Source organism: Crocodylus siamensis, chromosome 6, assembly GCF_052110815.1.
Source record: "Crocodylus siamensis isolate JL-2025a chromosome 6, ASM5211081v1, whole genome shotgun sequence".
Taxonomy (NCBI): Eukaryota; Metazoa; Chordata; order Crocodylia; family Crocodylidae; genus Crocodylus; species Crocodylus siamensis.
The window spans coordinates 59,119,671-59,138,219 of record NC_143400.1 but is presented as its reverse complement, the minus strand read 5'-3'; the positions used below and the strand labels follow the sequence as shown (position 1 = coordinate 59,138,219).

At 38.4% G+C, this 18,549-nt stretch overlaps 1 protein-coding gene across 9 annotated transcripts in view; it reads left to right on the top strand.

Moving 5' to 3' along the window:
* PAX3 (paired box 3) overlaps positions 1 to 17,983 on the top strand; it is a 117,488-nt gene extending 99,505 nt beyond the window's left edge. For 3 of the 9 annotated variants that reach the window (XM_090053060.1, XM_090053061.1, XM_090053059.1), the window contains 2 exons: positions 15,715 to 15,961; positions 16,493 to 17,982. In XM_090053060.1, coding sequence (XP_089909186.1) covers positions 15,715 to 15,961; positions 16,493 to 16,527 — 282 coding nt within the window. In that variant the 3' untranslated portion in view covers positions 16,528 to 17,982. Of the gene's footprint in view, positions 1 to 15,714; positions 15,962 to 16,492 lie in introns of all 9 variants that reach the window. The other 6 variants (XM_090053063.1, XM_090053062.1, XM_090053058.1 and 3 more) reach the window with 3 other exon arrangements.
* Positions 17,984 to 18,549: the final 566 nt, after the last annotated feature.

Genomic DNA, 18,549 nt, shown 5'->3' with positions numbered 1-18,549 from the left:
AGCACAGAGCAGGATACAAAACTTTATGGCTTAAACCTCAGTAGAAAAATACCAACATAAAAACAAACGGATGTACTTCCAACAAGACTTTAATGAATTTTGGTTTGAACAATTCTGATTTCTAAATGCAATCACCACAAAGGCATGACATTAAATTAATAGTTTTTTTTTAATTACCAGATTCACAGTGCACAAAGCTTCCATAATTTAGACACTAATATCTTTCTGGAGTTCAGATTTAATCCATCAAAAGCAGTTGCTAGTGTCACTTTCAGTGTATATCAGTTCTGTCTATAGATTTCCCTTTCTTCCCCTCCCCTACCCCCTTTCAAAAAGTATTGTTCCTTGTGATATAAAATTTAAATACAACAGTGAAAAAATGCTATGACATTTAGGTTAAGTGGCATAGAAAGCAATGAAGAGGCAAGTCTTTAGTATCTTGTTGACCATGCTTTGATGTGATCAAAAGGAGATCCTAGAACTGATCAGACTGATACAGTTAGTTTCTGTGTTTTTTCAAACCAGCCCGAATGCTGGAGACAACATTGTCTTCGTGCTGTGAACTTTGTGTCTTCCTTGGCTACCTTTTTTCCATCCTGATTCTTAGAACTTCTAACTTTGCTCTGTGCTTTTTAGTAGGGCTGTGCGAAGCTTCGAGAGCTGATTTGATTTGGAGGAGCTTTGGCCCGATTTGGCAGCTGCATCTCCAAATCCAAATCGAATAGGGAGACCCATTAATCTCTTCAAATCAAATCAGAAGCCTCTGAATCAATTCAGAGAGAATTGGAGATTTTGCCATAGACTGTAGAGGCAGGCACTAGGCAGTGCCAGCAGAAGCAGCTGGTGGAGCGGCCAGATGAGCCCCAGCTTGCCGGCAGCCCCGGGAGAAGCCGCAGCTCCCCTGGCTGCTCCCCTACCAGGGTGAGGCAGGCAGTGCTAGCAGCCCTGGGAGAAGCCGTGGGATTGAACTGGGAGCTGGGAAATCAAGCTGGGAGCTGCAGGGAATGATTGGGGGCTGAGGGAACAAATGGGCTTCCTTCCAGTTCCTAGTTCAATTCCCCCAGCTCCCTGATTATTCCCCCCAGCTCCCGCAGATTCTCCCAGGACTGCAGGCTCAAGCCACAGCTAGTCTGGCTGCCCCTTCTCCGGGTTGAAGCAGGCAGTGCTGGCAGCCCCAGGAGAAACTGCAAAGGCTGGGGGAATGATTGGGAGCTGGGGGATCAAACTGGGAACTGGGGAATTGAACCATGAGCTGGGGTGAATGAACAGGGGCTTCCCCCCATTTCTCAATTTGATCCTGCAGCTCCCAGTTCAATTCCCCAGTTCCTGGTTTGATCCCCTAGCTCCCAATCATTCCCCTGCAGCTTCTCTCAGGGCTGCCAGCACTGCCTGCTTTGCCCTGGGGGGTGGGGGGGGGCAGCTGGGAGAGCAGCTGGATGAGTCATGGCTTCTCCAGGGGGTGCTGGCTCAAGCTGAGGCTCGTTCACCTGCTCCTGCAAGCACTGCCTGCCTGTATAATGTATGGCTGAATAAGAGCTGGTGGTTAATATCTTTTGGATTCGGATTCAGCTGAATCAACTTGGGACAGTGATTCGAATCACTGAATTGAATCACTGTCCTTCCAAATTGCCGAATCTGAATCCGAAGTGAATACTTTCTGCTTTGCACAGGCCTGCTTTTTACCTGGTGCACAGAAAGTTGGTCAATAAAAAGCATATTGATGTTACGTGTTCATCCCTGAACATACTCAAGTACATTTTAATTTGTTCAAAGCTTTTGGAGGCTTGTTGGCAGCAGTACAAAAGTTTGTGAACTGAAGTAGTGAACTTTATTGGCTGAAGAAGACCTTTGTACTACACAACAGAAACACATTTTGGCAGAGTTGGCCTTTGGGCTCTGTAAAACTAATGACTTTGGGACTTTCAGATTTAGGGATCTAGAGATTAAGGAGAAGCTTAACCCTCATAATTTTTACAAGTAAATCTCTATCCCCTTTGCTGGAGAAGGTCACCTTGAAGACATTAATTGCCCTGAACCTCCAACTGGGGCTGAAAGGAGCAAGCAGCTGGGCACCACATCTACAACAGAATGCTTCTGGAGGGCCACTCTTGTACCTTTTATGTATAAAATATGTCAGTTAAGTTTTGGGTATGTCCCAAAGAATCATCTTTCAACTGTCCCAATCATCTGTAATTCAAATCTGTGCTTTCCTGGATGGGGATTTAGTATGCCTGGGCACAGAGTGAGATGGGAACAAATTTGTTTTATAGTCCTTTTGATAAATGTTATAGCAAATTCTGCATTTAAGCTGTTATCCGAAAAAAAAAAATGAGGGCAGGGAGAGAATGGGGGAATAGGATCAAAATATAAATGCTGTACTAGTGACTTGTGGCACTGAGGTGGGAAAAAGACTTTTTGATGAGACAGAACTGCTTTTCTTTATGGGGGATGTTGACCCAAGTAAATCTGTGTTATGTGCATGATCCATTAAAGTTATGTTTTTATCCATGACTGTCTCCTTCTGCAAATACTGTGCAGGAACTATGTGCCAAACATAAATTTAAATTACAGTGAATTTTTCAGGAGAAGAATAAAAAAAATCACCTTCTGAATGACACCTTCTGAAGGTGCTCTGATAAATGGAATCTAGTACATACAGTCTGGCATTAGGTTCACAGGTTATAATTCTTAGTGGATATAAATCACCATAACTCCACTAATGCCTGTGTCCAGCAGGTGAGGAACTGACACACGTACCTAACATTTTATTTCAATACAAGATATTTAATTTTTAAATTTGCTTCTGAGCTGACTGACATTTTAAAGTTTCTGTTCTTAGACAAGCAGTAGTCAAACTAAGATCAGAAGGCAAAAGATTACAAAAAGCACTGGGATAATGATTTTTTGGTACTCTTCATTAATTACCCATCATACTAGAAAATTCTTCGTGTTTCACATTTTGATCGATTTTTTTTTTGGAGCAGAAATGAATGTCCAATGCACTTGTCTTCTATTGCCAGCAGTTTGCTAGAAAATAAAATAAAGCTCCTCAACTTGAGTTTAAACAAAAAGAGAGTGGGAAGTCCTATGTGTCTTCCTACTACTCAGCACTAGAGGTCTGCAGATCTCATCAGGGTGATTAAGTATTCTTCTGTTCAGTCTGGTTTGCTCATTATCACCTGGCTGTGGTGAGAAATCCTCTGTGTTTATAGACTTACAAAGGGTTGATCTTCATAGGAACAAGGCAGTGATTAATGGTTGAAGGAACTGGTGTCAAGTATTGTCCCTGTTTATAGTTTACTATTGCAGACTCTCAGCCAGTGAACTGGAGCTTTTTACGTACAGTTTCAGAATTGAGATTATTAGTGTGTAATATATGTAAATTGCATATTTTTGTGTCATGTCTGCTATGCATATTATACAGCTTCTTGAATTTCATGCATATGTTTTATTGGAATATTGTGGTTTCCTTTCAAATTGAATTTTAGTTGCTGAATGCATTGTCGTTGGACAAACATTTGTTAATTCTGAATATTTCGATGCTACTTCCTATAAATTTAATAGCATGTACAGAACTCAAGACTATTTCTGATCTGGCACATCATTGTTAGATCATGGCATTAACAAGTATCTCAAATTTCTTAGCTGTCAGGAAAGAAAATAGCTGTCAAAACATATCTATTTCAAATGAAGATGTATGATTTTATAATAAATCAGGTTGTTATAAATATAGGATTTCATTATTTTGAATTTTTTATTTACATTCAAGACCAGACCTTTTACAGTATGATGTTGGAATCCCATGACCTTGTCTTACGCTTTTCTGATATGAAAAGGTAGTAAAATGTACTTGCCCTGTGTTTCCAGCTGTTTCTGTTTCTAAAGAGCCTTATTTCAGAACTTGCTTGGAATCAGGTACCAAGACAGTAATATACCAGGCATTGCTGTTTGTCAGACCACTGATTTTCAACTTTTAGCACTCAAGTTACAAACATTTAAGCAGTCTTTGTTAAAGTGTTTGCCACAGAACTCAAATTGCTATTAGATGTTTTTTCCCCTATGGCTTTCCCTTAAAAAACAAAAACAAAAAAAGAAATGGGCCATACTAGTAGGTTAAGAGACAGCCTTAGAGCCTTTAGTGTACTGTCCATTTACAAATGGCAGGTCCATTGGCTGCATTTGTTGAACAGTTGTATTGGAGACTGCACCATCTTTCAGCTTCTCAGTTCTTCAATTTTACCTGAAGCTCAACCATAGTCTGGATCAGAAGTAACGCTTCAGCCTTTCCTATGAACAGCTGTGAAAATGTGACCTGCTTGAAAATTTCTTTCTTGGGTTTTCAGAACATTTAATTGTCTGAGACTGTGGTCAGATGTAACACTAAGCCATTTTTTTAAGGAGGGAGGGACTTAATGCATGCCAGCTGAACTAATGCAAGTTTTTTTTCTGTGTGTTCTTTACTGATACATTGAAGTTCAGTCACTCTCACTTTAAGCTTGAATGAAAGAGGTATAAAGTCACAACAGTTTGGCTTCCACTTAGAGTGGAATACAGGAGACAAGTTAAAATTATAGCAAATAAGTTGTAAAGTACCATAATTTTAAATCACTTTACGTGTTCATCTGTTTACACTCCAAACCCAAATTTGAGAATGTTTTTGTAGCCTTTTCATTGAGGGAAATTCACGGTGCTATCTTAGATCACAGGGCTCTGTAGGAGTGCATTACTTCTCATCAGTTTGAAGCATGGGATCCCATGTCAGCTCTTGATTAAGAACCTTTTAGTCAAAAGAAAGAGATGCTTGTACTGTCTTGCTAATTCTGTTTTTTAAAACAACAGCAAATTGCTGAAAACTTGCATTTCCTCATTAAGAATTGAAAGGGTGGGAGCAATGAGTTCCTCTGCTTTATCTAATTGACATAATGAAGTTGGTCTTGAATTGGATTCCCTTAGAAAAACGTTTTTCATGTCGGATCAGTCTAATAGAGTCCTACACCACTCACTCAAACTCGTGATGTGCATCAGAAGTGCTCTTGGCTTTATAAATTTTTCAGCTGGTGACCAACCAGCATGAGCCAGAGGTCATGGACTTCTTAACTGAGCAGCTTGTTTGCATCAGGGAAATTTGCCTGAGCACAAATTTTCTAAGAAAAGCTGTAAGATGGCAACAAGTGATATTTAGCAAATGGAGTTTTCCGGTAACTTTATCAGTCAGGTTCCCTGTCTTATCAGAAATTAATGAAACCCGGTTTTCTTATAACTACAGAGAGATACAAATAGTATAGACTTAAATTTTCAAAGTGACTATGTGTTGAGTCTTAAGGACCTGATTTCTCTGATGGGGGGTTTACCATAAACTTAGAAAGTCACATTTTTTAAAAGTGTCTTAAGTTGTGCAATCTAATTTGAGGTACCCCAAACCACTAGACACTTATAAAAATGTAAGCCAAAGTTGTTGTTGTTTCTGAGTAGTGAAATATATAAGCAGACTGAACACTGGCATTCAGAAATACAAAGTAACATATAATCATGCCAAAAGTCACAGAATATGTCAATGCTAATGATTCTCACAATTTGACAGCCCCTCAAATAATATTAAATATGAGTCACTTTGGCAGTTTGTATTCCTATATATCTGAACTTGTTTTGAGACATATATGAAGATATTGTTCACTTAAGAGCTCTCAGTGTTCATGACTTTTTTACAGTTTGAAAAAGCCATGATTTTCTGTATGCCAAATATCTCTGCCCTTAAACTGTTTGAAATTTTTGTCCCTAGAAATGTTACATGAAAATCTCTCTCTCTCTCTCTCTGTCTTGAACTAAAAAACTGTCAACACCAACAATCATCAACATCTTAACATTTTTCTATTATTGTCATTCACATTTGTGGAATATTTTATCAATATTTTGCATGAAATTACATCAAGATCATTGTTGAATATTTCTGTTTACTATGAATATGAATTTCTATGAAAATGGTTGATATAAATTTGAATATACATTTTTTTTATCAAACTGTTTGTTAAGCATCATGAAAACTTTTCCAGAAACTGAGAAAATAGACCTATTCTGGATCATGTGAAATAATGGAAACAATTTTGAAATCACCCTCTCCAAATTGCTCAGTAATTGCTAGTTAGGATAGACTTTTTCTATGCAGTATTGAATGCGGTTACAGCTATTAAAATAAGTTTTGTTTCTACTTAATACATTCAGAAGTAATTGAACCTCTTGTTAGGTGAACAATCTTAATCAACCCTTTATAGAGTAAGTGTTTTGGAATGCATTAGTGAGTTTCCAATTCATTAATGAATTTACAAAAATGGCAATGTCAACAGTAATCTGAATACTTGCACATTTATTCAATAAAGAGCTGGTATATGAATGAATGCTTTATAATAGGTAGTTGAAATAAAGCTCACTTGACTCATTAATTATGCACTATATTTTGGTTTTCTGAAGCAACACTTATAAATGTGCACAGTTCAGTGAAAGGCATATGTATTATAATGATGTTCACTAAGACTGATATTCACCCTGTGCTGTGAACCTGTAGAAGACACTATATAAACCCCAATTCAGCCTCTCAAAATCAGGTTAAAGAGCACAGGGACGAATTTCGCTCCAAAGTGTTTTACTATAATAGGTCACTAGCTTATTCTTCCTTATGCCATGATTTATATGTATAACTGTTCTTGAAAGTGTTCAGATTTGGACTGCTAAGGGGATTCCTACTGCTCAAAAGAGCAATATGTATTTTATTCTATATATAATGGTGAAACTTATATGCAAGGAAGTCTGTTTTCAGTACTAACTTGCACCCTAGTCTAATGTGGGGCATACTGAAAGTCTGATGAATACCTGCCTTTGTTTCCTGTCAGAATACATTTATTAGTTTTATTTATCAGGCTCTACTCTGGGGTGGGCAAAATGCGTCCCGTGGGCTGGATGTAGCCCACCAGGCTATTCTAGCTGGCCTGTGGGCCCCCCCCCCAAATTTAGAAAATTAATATTTATCTCCCTCTGGCTGCCTGTCACACAGCCCTCAATGGCTTGCCAAAACTCAGTAAGCAGCCCTCCGCTCAAAATAATTGCTCACCCCTGCTCTGCCCACTTGCTCCTGCTCAGTGTACACCAAATCCTGGACATGAGGTAGTACAAATGCCTTTGAGTGGCCCTGAGGGTACTTGGCAGCACTGTTCTTAATCTTTCTGTCTTGGGAACACCGTGACCCCTCCTAAAGTGGTAACATGGCCTCATTTCTGGGATTTGGCATGTTGAACAGGAGTAAGGAGGGGAAGGAGGGGCAGATTTCTTGGGAACAGGCACAGGGCAGAAGTAGCAAAGTAAGCAGGTTTTTATAGGATACAGGGGGTGCGTCTACACAAGACTCTGTGGTGCAGTTTAGCTTGTTGCTACTGAGCAGTCGCATTGCTGTGCACTAACTGTACAGCGACAATACTGAGCAGTAGTAACCAGCTTCAGTGCAGTAGCTTGTTGCTACTGTGCAGTAGCTGCAGTAGCATCAGGGTAAAAAAACCATGCAGCTATGGTACTGCACGGTAATGCCAGTTACTGCTTGCTTATGCAAATACTAAATGACTGCACAGTAACAACTGCACAGTCTGCCGCACATGTAGACGTGGCCAGGTATCCCAATAAAAATTACTGGATACTCAACCAATTAGACGAAACCCTACAGTTGAGTCCTTTAACAGATTATATCACTCTGCTTATCTCTCCAGTTGACTTCAGTGGGAGTCTGTATGCAACATGCTTATTATTATTATTATCATCTCTTGTTTAAGCAAAACTCTGAATGATGGTTCTGCAAATTCTCATTGGGCATGAACTGCCAGTTCTGGCTCACTTTTTTAATGACTAAATGACCTTACTTTAATTACAGAGAGGTGATCTGTGAGAGCGCCTAAAAAGCACAGCTGCAGGACAGCTGAGGTGTTTATCTAGTCCATCACAGCCTCTTTAATTTGTGTGTGGGATGAAGTGCAAGGGGAAGGAGGGGAAGGTGGGGGAAACGTATTCACTGAGGGGGAATGACCTAATTGCCAATTTGAACATGCGTTATGGTCTTACATGGACAGTCTTAGCCACTCCTGAAGCTACAAGATTGACTAAAAAGAAATCTTAAGAGATTGAAAATAATATGTTTTGGTCCTTTTAATTTGCCTTCTCATCCTTTAGCATCTTTGTGTAGTCCGTGGGAGCAATGTATCCAAGCCTAGATGTTCCCAAGCACTCTAGCCTATCTGCTCCTGCTTACCTGTTCTCTAGGACTAGGGACAGACATTAAAAAAGCTGGAGCCGTAATTGATTCAACCTTTTCTGGTTAGTCTAACCTGCAGAGAGTGAGCTGGCTTGTAACAGAACAGACATGCAAGCACATACCTGCAGTTGCTCAAGCCAGGTGTCAGGGGTGCTAGAGTGCACCCTCAGCTGCAGGGAAGCTGTGCAGAAGGGTATATGGCCACTCCGGGCTGAACAAGCCAGAGAGGGGTTTAATTCGCACCTCCCTGTCCCACCAGCAGGGACCTGAGCCAGGTCTGCCGGTTGCTCCCCCCTCCTGCTGCAGCACGAAGCACCATGGCCCCTGATGCAGAAGGGCTGAGGCACCACTCCCTGGGCTTGCAGTGGGGCTGGGGCTGCTCTGTGGTGAGACTGCCTTTCTCGGAAGAGGGGGGAGGGTCTCTTCCCTCCAGGCTGGGCAGCCATTTCTCTCCCACCACTGCTGCTAAGCCTGGACAGGGGAGCCTGAAGCTGGCATGGGCTGCATGCGGTGGTCCCTGCCTGTACCGCAGGGCTGAGGCCAGCAGCAGCAGCAGCAAAGCAGCTGCTGTGGCTGGGCTGCCAAGAAAAGCAGTCCTGCTGTGGAGCAGCCACAGCCTGGTTGCAAGCCCAGGGAGTGGTGCTTTGGCCTGGCAGACTGAGGGACTCACCAGGGGCCAGACAAAGCACCTCCCTGCTCTGACTCAGGAGCAGAGGGGGAGGGCCAGCCTGGCTGAGCTGGACCACAGAGTCCAGCCCAAAGAGCATGCCAGGATGCTGGGGGTTAATCTTAAATCAGCAAGGGGTCTGCAACAGACCATGCATAAACCAGTTTGAACCAAATCAGTTAAGTCTGATACTACATTCAATCAAGTTTATCTTAAACTGGTTTCAGCCATTTTGAAACTGTTTATGTGCACTGAATGTCCGTTCTGTTACAGGTTTAAACCAGTTTCTGCTCACTTAAATTGGTTTATGTGTAATGTCTGTCCCTAGCCTAGCTGGCTGGTTGCTAAGGTCCTGAAGGGAGACCTGAGCTGCTTAAAAGTTTGGAACATGTGACCGAGAGAAGATGATTGCAGTGTGTTTGGGAGTTCCTGTGCCAGGACGCACTTTCACTGTGGTGTAGCTGTATTCTCTGGGTTCATGCATTTTTCTGCGCAGCTATTAGGGCCAGAGACTTTGCTTTTGTAAAAAAAAATAAAAATAAAAAAGGATATTCTTACATAATCACACTCCAGGATCTGAGACTTAAACAAAGACACCAAATATTGTGAGGTTTATGATGAAATCGTGAGACTTGGCAATGTTCCCTACATAAAAGGGTATTTCACTAAAGACCACGTTCTCCTGTCATTTATACCAGTGTAACCACTGATACATATGCGTGTGAGATCAGGCCTTATTTGCCTGGGGTACATAAAGGGCCAGATCATCACATGCTTGAAGCCAGTGGATTGGCTCCCAGTGATATGAGATAAGTATTTGTGGCTCAGATCCTGTGCTTTGCTAGATTGGTAAAACTTCATATACCTACTGTTTGGGAGTAAGGAACATACAGTTTTTCATTCACGTATCTCATTCCTTTTTAATGGATTTTGAAAAAAATGTTAATTTTTAATGTATTGAAATGTAGCTTTTTTAATTTATAAAGATTTTTGGTGTGATAGGTATTGATTCTGAGAGATTTTCTATGTGAAAAGAGTTACCAGCAGGTATGTCATTCATCTTAGAAACAGTTTGAAATTTTCTGTGCTAGTGATGAATGAGGGTATCTGACCCACATCTGTTTTACATTAGAATGGAACATTGCCCTGACATCGTTAGGAGCATTTGTCAAGATTCCCTGGACAGAGCTTCTGTAAATTACATGCTGCAAATGTGTCAGGGTCAGATAAGAGGATATCATTAACTGTACTAAAGTTTACTCATGATTCTGTCAGTTTAACTTAATACGTTAACTGCCAACAATTTTCCTTGAGCTGTTTCATTAAATCTTTCATTCAGAGAAGCTAAGAAGAAAAAAAAGGTATCACTATACCCCCAAATATTGCACATGTTCTTTTCTCATAAATCATATTAATTGCAGACATGGTCAGAAAGCATATTAAATGCAGGCATGCGTAAATGAATTAAAACATATGAGAATTTTATTATGTTTATGGTAGGTCCAATGTATTAAAATACCAGTCATATTAACTGGCAATGTTTCACTTAAATGGATAAGCTTTTTCTCAGTTTAATGGGCTTTATTTTGTTGATAATAGATGTACTTTATATAATAGCTGATAATGGACCAGATGTTGCCCACACATTTTTAAGGGTTTTGTTATCCACTTCTGGGTCAGATCTTCAGCTGGAATAATTTTTTTTGCCTGAAGAGGAACTTTGCTGATTCCCACAGGTTGAGGGTTTGCCCTAAGAAGTGTATGTGCTGTTTCACTTTTTTATTTTTGGGAAGTAACTCACTGTTTCTGCATATTTAGCTTGTTATGGTTTGTTGTATTTATTTGTGTAGTTTTGTCTGCAATTAAAGTTTAGAGACAGATTACTTTAGGATGTAAATATGTTTTATTATAGAAATGCAGTGGTTAGTCATAAGTTCCGGGTTACTTGTTTCCCTTATGAAGTAGAACTTGGACATATTGCTCTTTTTGGGCCCAAAACCACAGGGCTGATCCTTTGACATCATTAAATACTGAATAGGAACTGCAGCATTTGGCTTTACAGAAATATGGTTTGATATAATACACATATACTTTCTGGGAGTCTTCCATTGCTTTTAAGGGAAACAGAATTTAACCTGTATAACTATGAAGATAATTTGATCTTTCTCATGCGGTGTCAGACACTTTGTTGGTGAATATCAGTGTAACTTATGTGGAGCTATTCTGGTTTAGACATTTGGAAGATCTGATCAGCAGAGCTCTGAACCGTGTACGTCTCTTGTTCGAGTGTTGAGCCCATTTAATATAGGTTAGAAGGATTGGAACTTTAATGGTTTTCTAATTGATTAGGTGAAAGTCAGCCATGCCCTTCCTGTAACTCCTTGTATGGATGATAAGGTCATGACACATACCATAAGAGAGATTTCTGCCTTTAGGCTACTTCCCTTGTAGCTTTGAAATAGACACAGCCAAAAATCTAATTATTTAGATGCTAATCAACTGCAGGATAATTCCTAAGGCCTCTGAAGAAGATATTTCTAAGAAGACAATTATAGTTCAAATTCAGATTTTTCATCCTTGAAGATGTAGAGCTATGTCAGCCATGTCAAGACATTTCAAACCATCTGATTTATTAGATGGTCTCCATTTGATAGATTGCTGACAACAGCAGTTAATGTAGGATTAAGTTTAGATTCTGAATGTGAGATCCCATCACAAATTTGTTATTTCAGTTCCTCGGGAAATATCGGTATGACTTGCAAATGGTACTGCTGATAAAAGTGGGCCTTCTCTAAAATACCAGATTGAGATGTACCCAGTGTTTATACAGATTCAGAATCTGAACCTGGATTGAAAGCCACATAAAAAATTCAAGGTTGGTTTCTGATTCTTAAATCAGCTAGGAGATACAATACTGTCTCCTAACACTGCCAAGCTTGGGAGTCCACAATTTGCAAAGGGTTAAATGCTCTATCTTGGGTCCTTTTCTAGTGACAGCATGTGCTAGAACTGTTTTGAGAAAAAATGTTTGCCCAACTCAACAAACAGCCCAGGCTGGCTCTGATCCTGTAGTCCTCACTCAGGGAAGACTCCCAATGGGACTTCAATGGGACTGTTAATAAGAGAGTTAGGAGGGCAGGCTTTGACCTATTATGTAAAGAAATTTGAATAGAATAAGATAAAGCAATGACTCAAATAGTTTTGGGGATGAGAACAGGAAGTTTGTGCAGTAATTTGCAGCGTTATTTTAGATCTCTGATAAACTGTATATCTTAGACTGTAGTCAAAATCATGATACTCATGCCAAAGTAAACATTTTCCAGACTAGTCATTTTCAATGTCAGCATTAACTTACATTATGGGTTTCCCTTTATTTTAAATCTGTTAGATGTAATCTGAAAGAAGAAAGATTAATTCAAGGGAAATACAGTATGGAGCACACATGCAGATTCCAGTATTAGGGGCCCTGCTAGCAAATCTTGGACTGCATAATCTTCCAATCAAACAAAGAAGTTTATTTGTATCACTTCAACTGGAAATCATCCTACTACATTCTTCTGAAAAATTGAAGGAAGTTCAATTGTTGAGGGTCTGACCAAGATGAGGGGAAAACATGTCCAGTTCTTTACAGCCATTGCGGGGGTTGCCACCATATTTGCTAAGTGGAAGTTTATGAGTAGAATTGAGCTACTAATGGATTTAAAAAGAAATTCAGTTAATTGACTATTCTTGAAAATGGTTTTGTGTTGACCTGAAATTAAACATTTTTAATTTTTTTGGTAAATTAAAAAGAGAAAGAAAAAGAGTGTTTTGTTCAAATGAAATAGTTCATTCAACCTGAAACAAAATGCTTCCTTTCAGCAATGAATTTAACAGTTAAAAAAAATAGAATTGAAAGAAATTTCTTAACAAAAGGTCATTTTAAAATTGAAATATTTAAAAATAACATACTTTTTGAATGAAAATGAATTATTTTAAAAAAGTTTAAACATTTTAGATATGTGTTTTCTTTTTTCTTCTACAGTTTGAATAAAACAAAAATAATTTTCTTAGTATTTTCATATAGCTAAATCTTCCTCCCCCCAACTTTATTTGGAAAGTTAAAGAAAAAAAACCTGTTGCGTATATTCCTGCTTATCTTTTCTATAGGATACATGTGATGTATATCCTTTTCTTTATAAAAACCAAACTCAGTGGTGGCAGTTCAGGGGTCACCAGTAGCACTACAAAAATAAATCACTGTATTCATTCAATGAAAAATTAAAACAGGCCCATAAAGGGCATCTGTCCTCAGAATGGTACGGGCTCATATGAAGGTAGAATTGGTCCCTAAAACAATAATCACTATTTTAAGTGTTTCTTTTAAGGTTAAGATAGAAGAGTAAGGAAGGCAAAATAATTACAAACAAATTTTAGAAATTCATTCATGATGTTCTAGGGTAGTGGTTCTCAAACTTTTTTGGGTCACAAAATGCCTTTTATAAGTTATGCTGCTGTGTATCCTTGTGCTTCCATGCTGTGGATAAAAAAAACAAACAAACTACTTTGTGTTGTTACAACCACTGTAACCTCTCCAACAATTTAAGACATTGTGGATTTACTTCATTTTTTATTTTTATTTTCTATTCCAAAATTTATATTTACATTTTCCCTCCTACATTCCCATTCCTTCTTCTTGTGCGTCTTCTTGGAGCTCACCATATACCCCAGTTTTGGAAGCAGTCTTCTAGGGGAATTGCAACTTCAGTTTCTGAATATACAGGTTATGTAGAAGCTCCACCGTGTCCTGTGTATATAATCTCAAGCCTATTTCTCAAGCCTTAAAGTGGTAGGAATTCCAACAAAAGGGAGCAGTTTTCCCCACACGTTGTAAATAGAGTAGTCCTTGGAAAGTAAACATAGATCAAACTATAGTATGAGGAGGATATTTTAAAAAATAAGGAATTTAGCAGCACAAATCTTGTTGGCTTACAGTGAGATGTGTGCTCCTGAATTGCTGAAGTGCTTTGGAAAAATCTGGTCCTGAATTTCCATAGAAAATTCCCACCAGGGAGTTGGGCTTTTATATTTTGCAGTAATCTCTTCCCCCCTCCCCCTTGTTGATTTCATATCTATAAGAAGTTTATTAAACAAGTCCCAATAGTCCAGAAGCCAGTGTAGAAGAGCAGTACTGTTGCTTTCTCTAAGGGAGTGAATTGGTTTGGGAATCTGTGACATGCACTGTAGCCTTTTCTTTCAGCATTTCTTTACAGACTGGTCACATGCTGCAGACAACAGTACATGAGTTATGCCTACTCTGCCCCAGCCAGTAAACAAATGTTCTCTAGAGTTCTTTGGGGGTTGCCTATGGTACACTGCAAATGCATTGAATTGAAACTGTTTTTGGAGGCTAAACAAATATGACTTGGTAAGTTTCTGGCAGCTGTGAGAGTCTCCCTTGTATAATGTTTGTACAGCACCTAAAACAATGTGCTCGGGGGTAAGACTAGGGCTGCTGGGTGCTACTCCAACACAAGCAGATAAAAATAAATATTTTTGCCATCATTTGCTTAGCTCTATAATCTTATTCTGCTAGGAAGTTTTCTGTTATTACAAGTATAGTTTGTTTCTTACTACTATTTTAGAAGCAAAAGTAAATATTTGCTGGGTGAGTCTACACATGCATTTACTATGCGTTAAATTTACTACATAGTAATTTACTGCACAATAAAAAGATTTAGGCCAGTGTCTATATGTGCAGGCGTTAATTGCAGTAATGCTCTGTGTGGATCAACTTGAGAGTAAGGTTAGTCCAAAGTCAGTTCACATACACAGTGTTACTGCTCAGTAAGGTGTCTACACGTGCATTACTGCACAGTAACTAATCGGGTATAAATTTGATTCCTGCATGATGGAGGTATCAAATTTACACCTAAGTCAGCATAAGTTGCCATATTTACTGTGAAGTGTGGGTGTGCACATGTAGACAACACTCATACTGCACAGTAATTTTAGGTTACTGTGCAGTAAACGTACACATGTAGATCTGCCCACTGAGAACCTATTTATAACTGAAAGAGAGAAAATAACAGTTTTTTAAAGATGCAGTATCTAGAAAAGCCACCATGTTAGAAAAGAGTGAGCCTTTTATATAGTAAGGTTGACCAGAACAGTCATTAGGACTGAGTTGGTGTTGTTATCCCATTTCAAACTGTGAAGTTTAGAAGCCTTAAAATGGGATCTAAACCTCAATTTATCATATAACTATCTTGTTCTTTTCTGTCTGATCTGGTTATTTTTCTAGATATTACTGATCTGGTTGAAGTGGTCTTTTTGAAGAATGTGAAATGTCTTGTATGAGAAAATAAACAAAGAACAACGGAGCTTTTGGGTTTGGGGAGCAGCACCATAAAATGTTAGACTATGACCAAGGAGCTATTTCCTCTTCTTTACTTCTCTTATCATTATTGAATCCCTGAGGAATAAACATCCACAGAAATCCCAACTGTGACATGTGATCAGACATTCTAAAAGCATAAAAGGGTTTTTCTCTGTACCCCTGTACATTAATTTTTTTGGAATGCCAGCCATAAGTTATCGTTTAGGTGCATGATGTAACTCTTTTTCCTCTTTGAATTAGGTACCCGAAGTGCAGGTCAAATACCAAGTAACAGATATCTTGGGAAATTAAATAACAGACTTAATTATTCTTGTAGCTATATATGAAATACAGTTGTTCATACATGTTAACCCTCTCTCATTATTATACTTTTTATTTTAGGTAATGGGACTCTTGACTAACCATGGTGGTGTGCCTCACCAACCTCAAACTGACTATGCCCTCTCACCTTTAACTGGGGGTCTAGAACCAAGCACCACTGTATCAGCCAGTTGCAGTCAGAGACTAGATCATATGAAAAGTTTAGACAGCCTGCCTACATCCCAATCGTACTGCCCACCAACCTACAGTACTACAGGTTACAGTATGGACCCCGTCACAGGCTACCAGTATGGACAGTATGGACAAAGTGAGTATTTGATCAACGGGATGACAGGACATATTCTTAGTAGGGCAACTCTATCTTCAATATATTTTTCTGCTCATAAAGAAAATGGTGAAGACTGATATATAAACTATGACCGCTACTTCTCTTCATAATAGAACTGTGTTTGCACTAGGATAACTGATTGTTCAAGCAAGATTTCTGCTGCATAATTATTGTCTTAAGTGATGTCAACAACATCTTGATGTTATTAATTGTTGAGACATGAAACCTGATTGCCATTAGGTAAAACATAAGGGTTGTCCAAAATGAAATAACCACTGGCATTCCAGTATTAGAAACACATGTTCTTAATGAGGTCAGCTCAAGAATCATTATAGTATATAATCCCAGATACACAGAGTTTTGTCAAACTTGTCCTAGGAATAAAAATATTAGTCCCTTTCCTTTGATATATCAGTATTAAATATGACAATGTCAACCTGTAGTTGACATTGCCCCTTGCTGTGAGGTGGTCACAGCATGACTTAAAAAGCTTCTTTTGCTTTCTTGCAGGTGCCTTTCATTATCTGAAGCCAGATATTGCATAAATGAACTGTCCGCTTCAAGTTAAAGCTGGTCTTGTTTCTGGTCTCACTCCAGTGCTTGGATAGGAGGAATCTTCTCACTGAAACACAGCCCAAACCAGGGCAATCACAATAAAGATACATGATTGTTAAGTGCTTTTCTCCCGTCATTACTTTCAGTAGACATTCAGACATTAGGACAAAACAGTTTAGAAGACAAAGACCAAGAGCAGTATTAAATAAACAAATGCAGCTTGGTTCAGTATGGGCAGGTATCAAAACTAGCAAAGTATTTAAAACTGCTGACTGACAAAACATTCCATTTTTACGTTGCCGAAAAAAGCAGGCGTTGATTTGAACCGATGGAATGTTCTGAAACTTAACGGTTGACCCCTGTAGATTCTGACTCGTCTGACATCCAATGCTGACTTTACGATGACTTTAAAACTGCTCAGTTTATGAAGCATGGGCAGGAGAACTTTTTAAAAGTTTACACACTGGAAATTGACATCAAGAGGAAATGTTGCAGTCAGTAGCATGCTAGGATAGATGTAAAAGGCTTCCAGAATAAGTTATTGGTTATCTTATCACTCTTTTGTAATTATGTTGTCAATAAATGTCACTTGCAAGTTTTGCTTCACAACAAATGAGATGATGTGTAACACAAAGAAAGTTTTGCCTTTTTTTTGTGTGTGAAGTCTTCCTAGTCCATGTTACATTCTGAATCAAAAAAAGGAAAAAAATCACCAACAAAGTGACTTTATTTTCCATAACTGCCTAACAATGTGCAATACTGTGTACCTCACACAAACTTTGGGATCATCCAAAGTGATAGATAGAATCAGAACTATATTTTTCCAGGTACTTTTATTTTTGCAGTATATAATTCATTGTAATAAAATGCAGAAGTGTTGTAGTCTGATGGTCAATAGAAATCCAGCTCACTAATCATGATTAAAAACCATTTTCAGGAAACAATACAATGAAATGATTACGTTTACATTCTTTTTTTAGTGACCTACAGGACGTGGACTGAGATATTCCTATACCTGATGTGTTCTCTTAAATTATACAGTGATATCCAATATAGGAAAAAATAGGAACCAAGGTTTACATAAGTTTATGTTGTGACATTTTAGAATGTCAATAAATTTGTGTTTTGAAATGTTAAGAGGAACAGAAAAATGGAAGGCAGCGTTATTTATTTCTCTTGATTCTTGGTACAATGAGTGAGGTAGGGCACAAATACATTCCTTTTAGCATTAAGGACTATGAAGTAGTGAGTTAGATTAGGTATAGTACAGAGATTAGTTCGCACATTAGTCTTAAAGGGTGATGGAACAAAAGAAATATTATCTTTGTGTTGCAGCCTCTACCAACAACACGTGTTGTAAAAATGTCTTTCATGTAAAAAGTGCAGTAAATATTTACTATTTATATTGAATAAACAGTTATGAAGACTTGCAAAGCACTTATTATTTTGTCCTAAAATGTAGTATTATGCTTAGTGCATTGATTCATTTTGACCTGAATATCGTGAAGAAATAAACCATTTTATTTTCAATTCAAACTGCATCATTATATAAGAGATTTAAGATGGGGGTAGCCACCAGCAGCCTATGAATCCATGGGCTATTAATGACACACAATCCTTGTGATTAAATTACGCATTTTCAAGTGGTACCTGTAAAGCATGTTTCCTCACCACTGTATGATGAAACACATTCAGTTTTTGCTATACATATATAGATGGATAGACAGTCCTGAGTCGAGCACAGACAGACGGATAGAGCAGGTCTCTTGGCATGATTTCATAAACTGTGGAGCCTCATTTTATAATGACTGTACATATCTACCCATTCAAATATTTATTTTCCTACAGCAAGCTCAAATAATTCTAAGATGGACACAAGTACATTTCACTGAAAAAGCAGATTTTTTTAAATAAAGCTTCAAATGTCTGAGGGAAGGGCAAATGATATGCTACTGGGACTAATAGATTAATGTTTTTTCACATATTTTTGAAGAAATTAAAAATTCTACTCT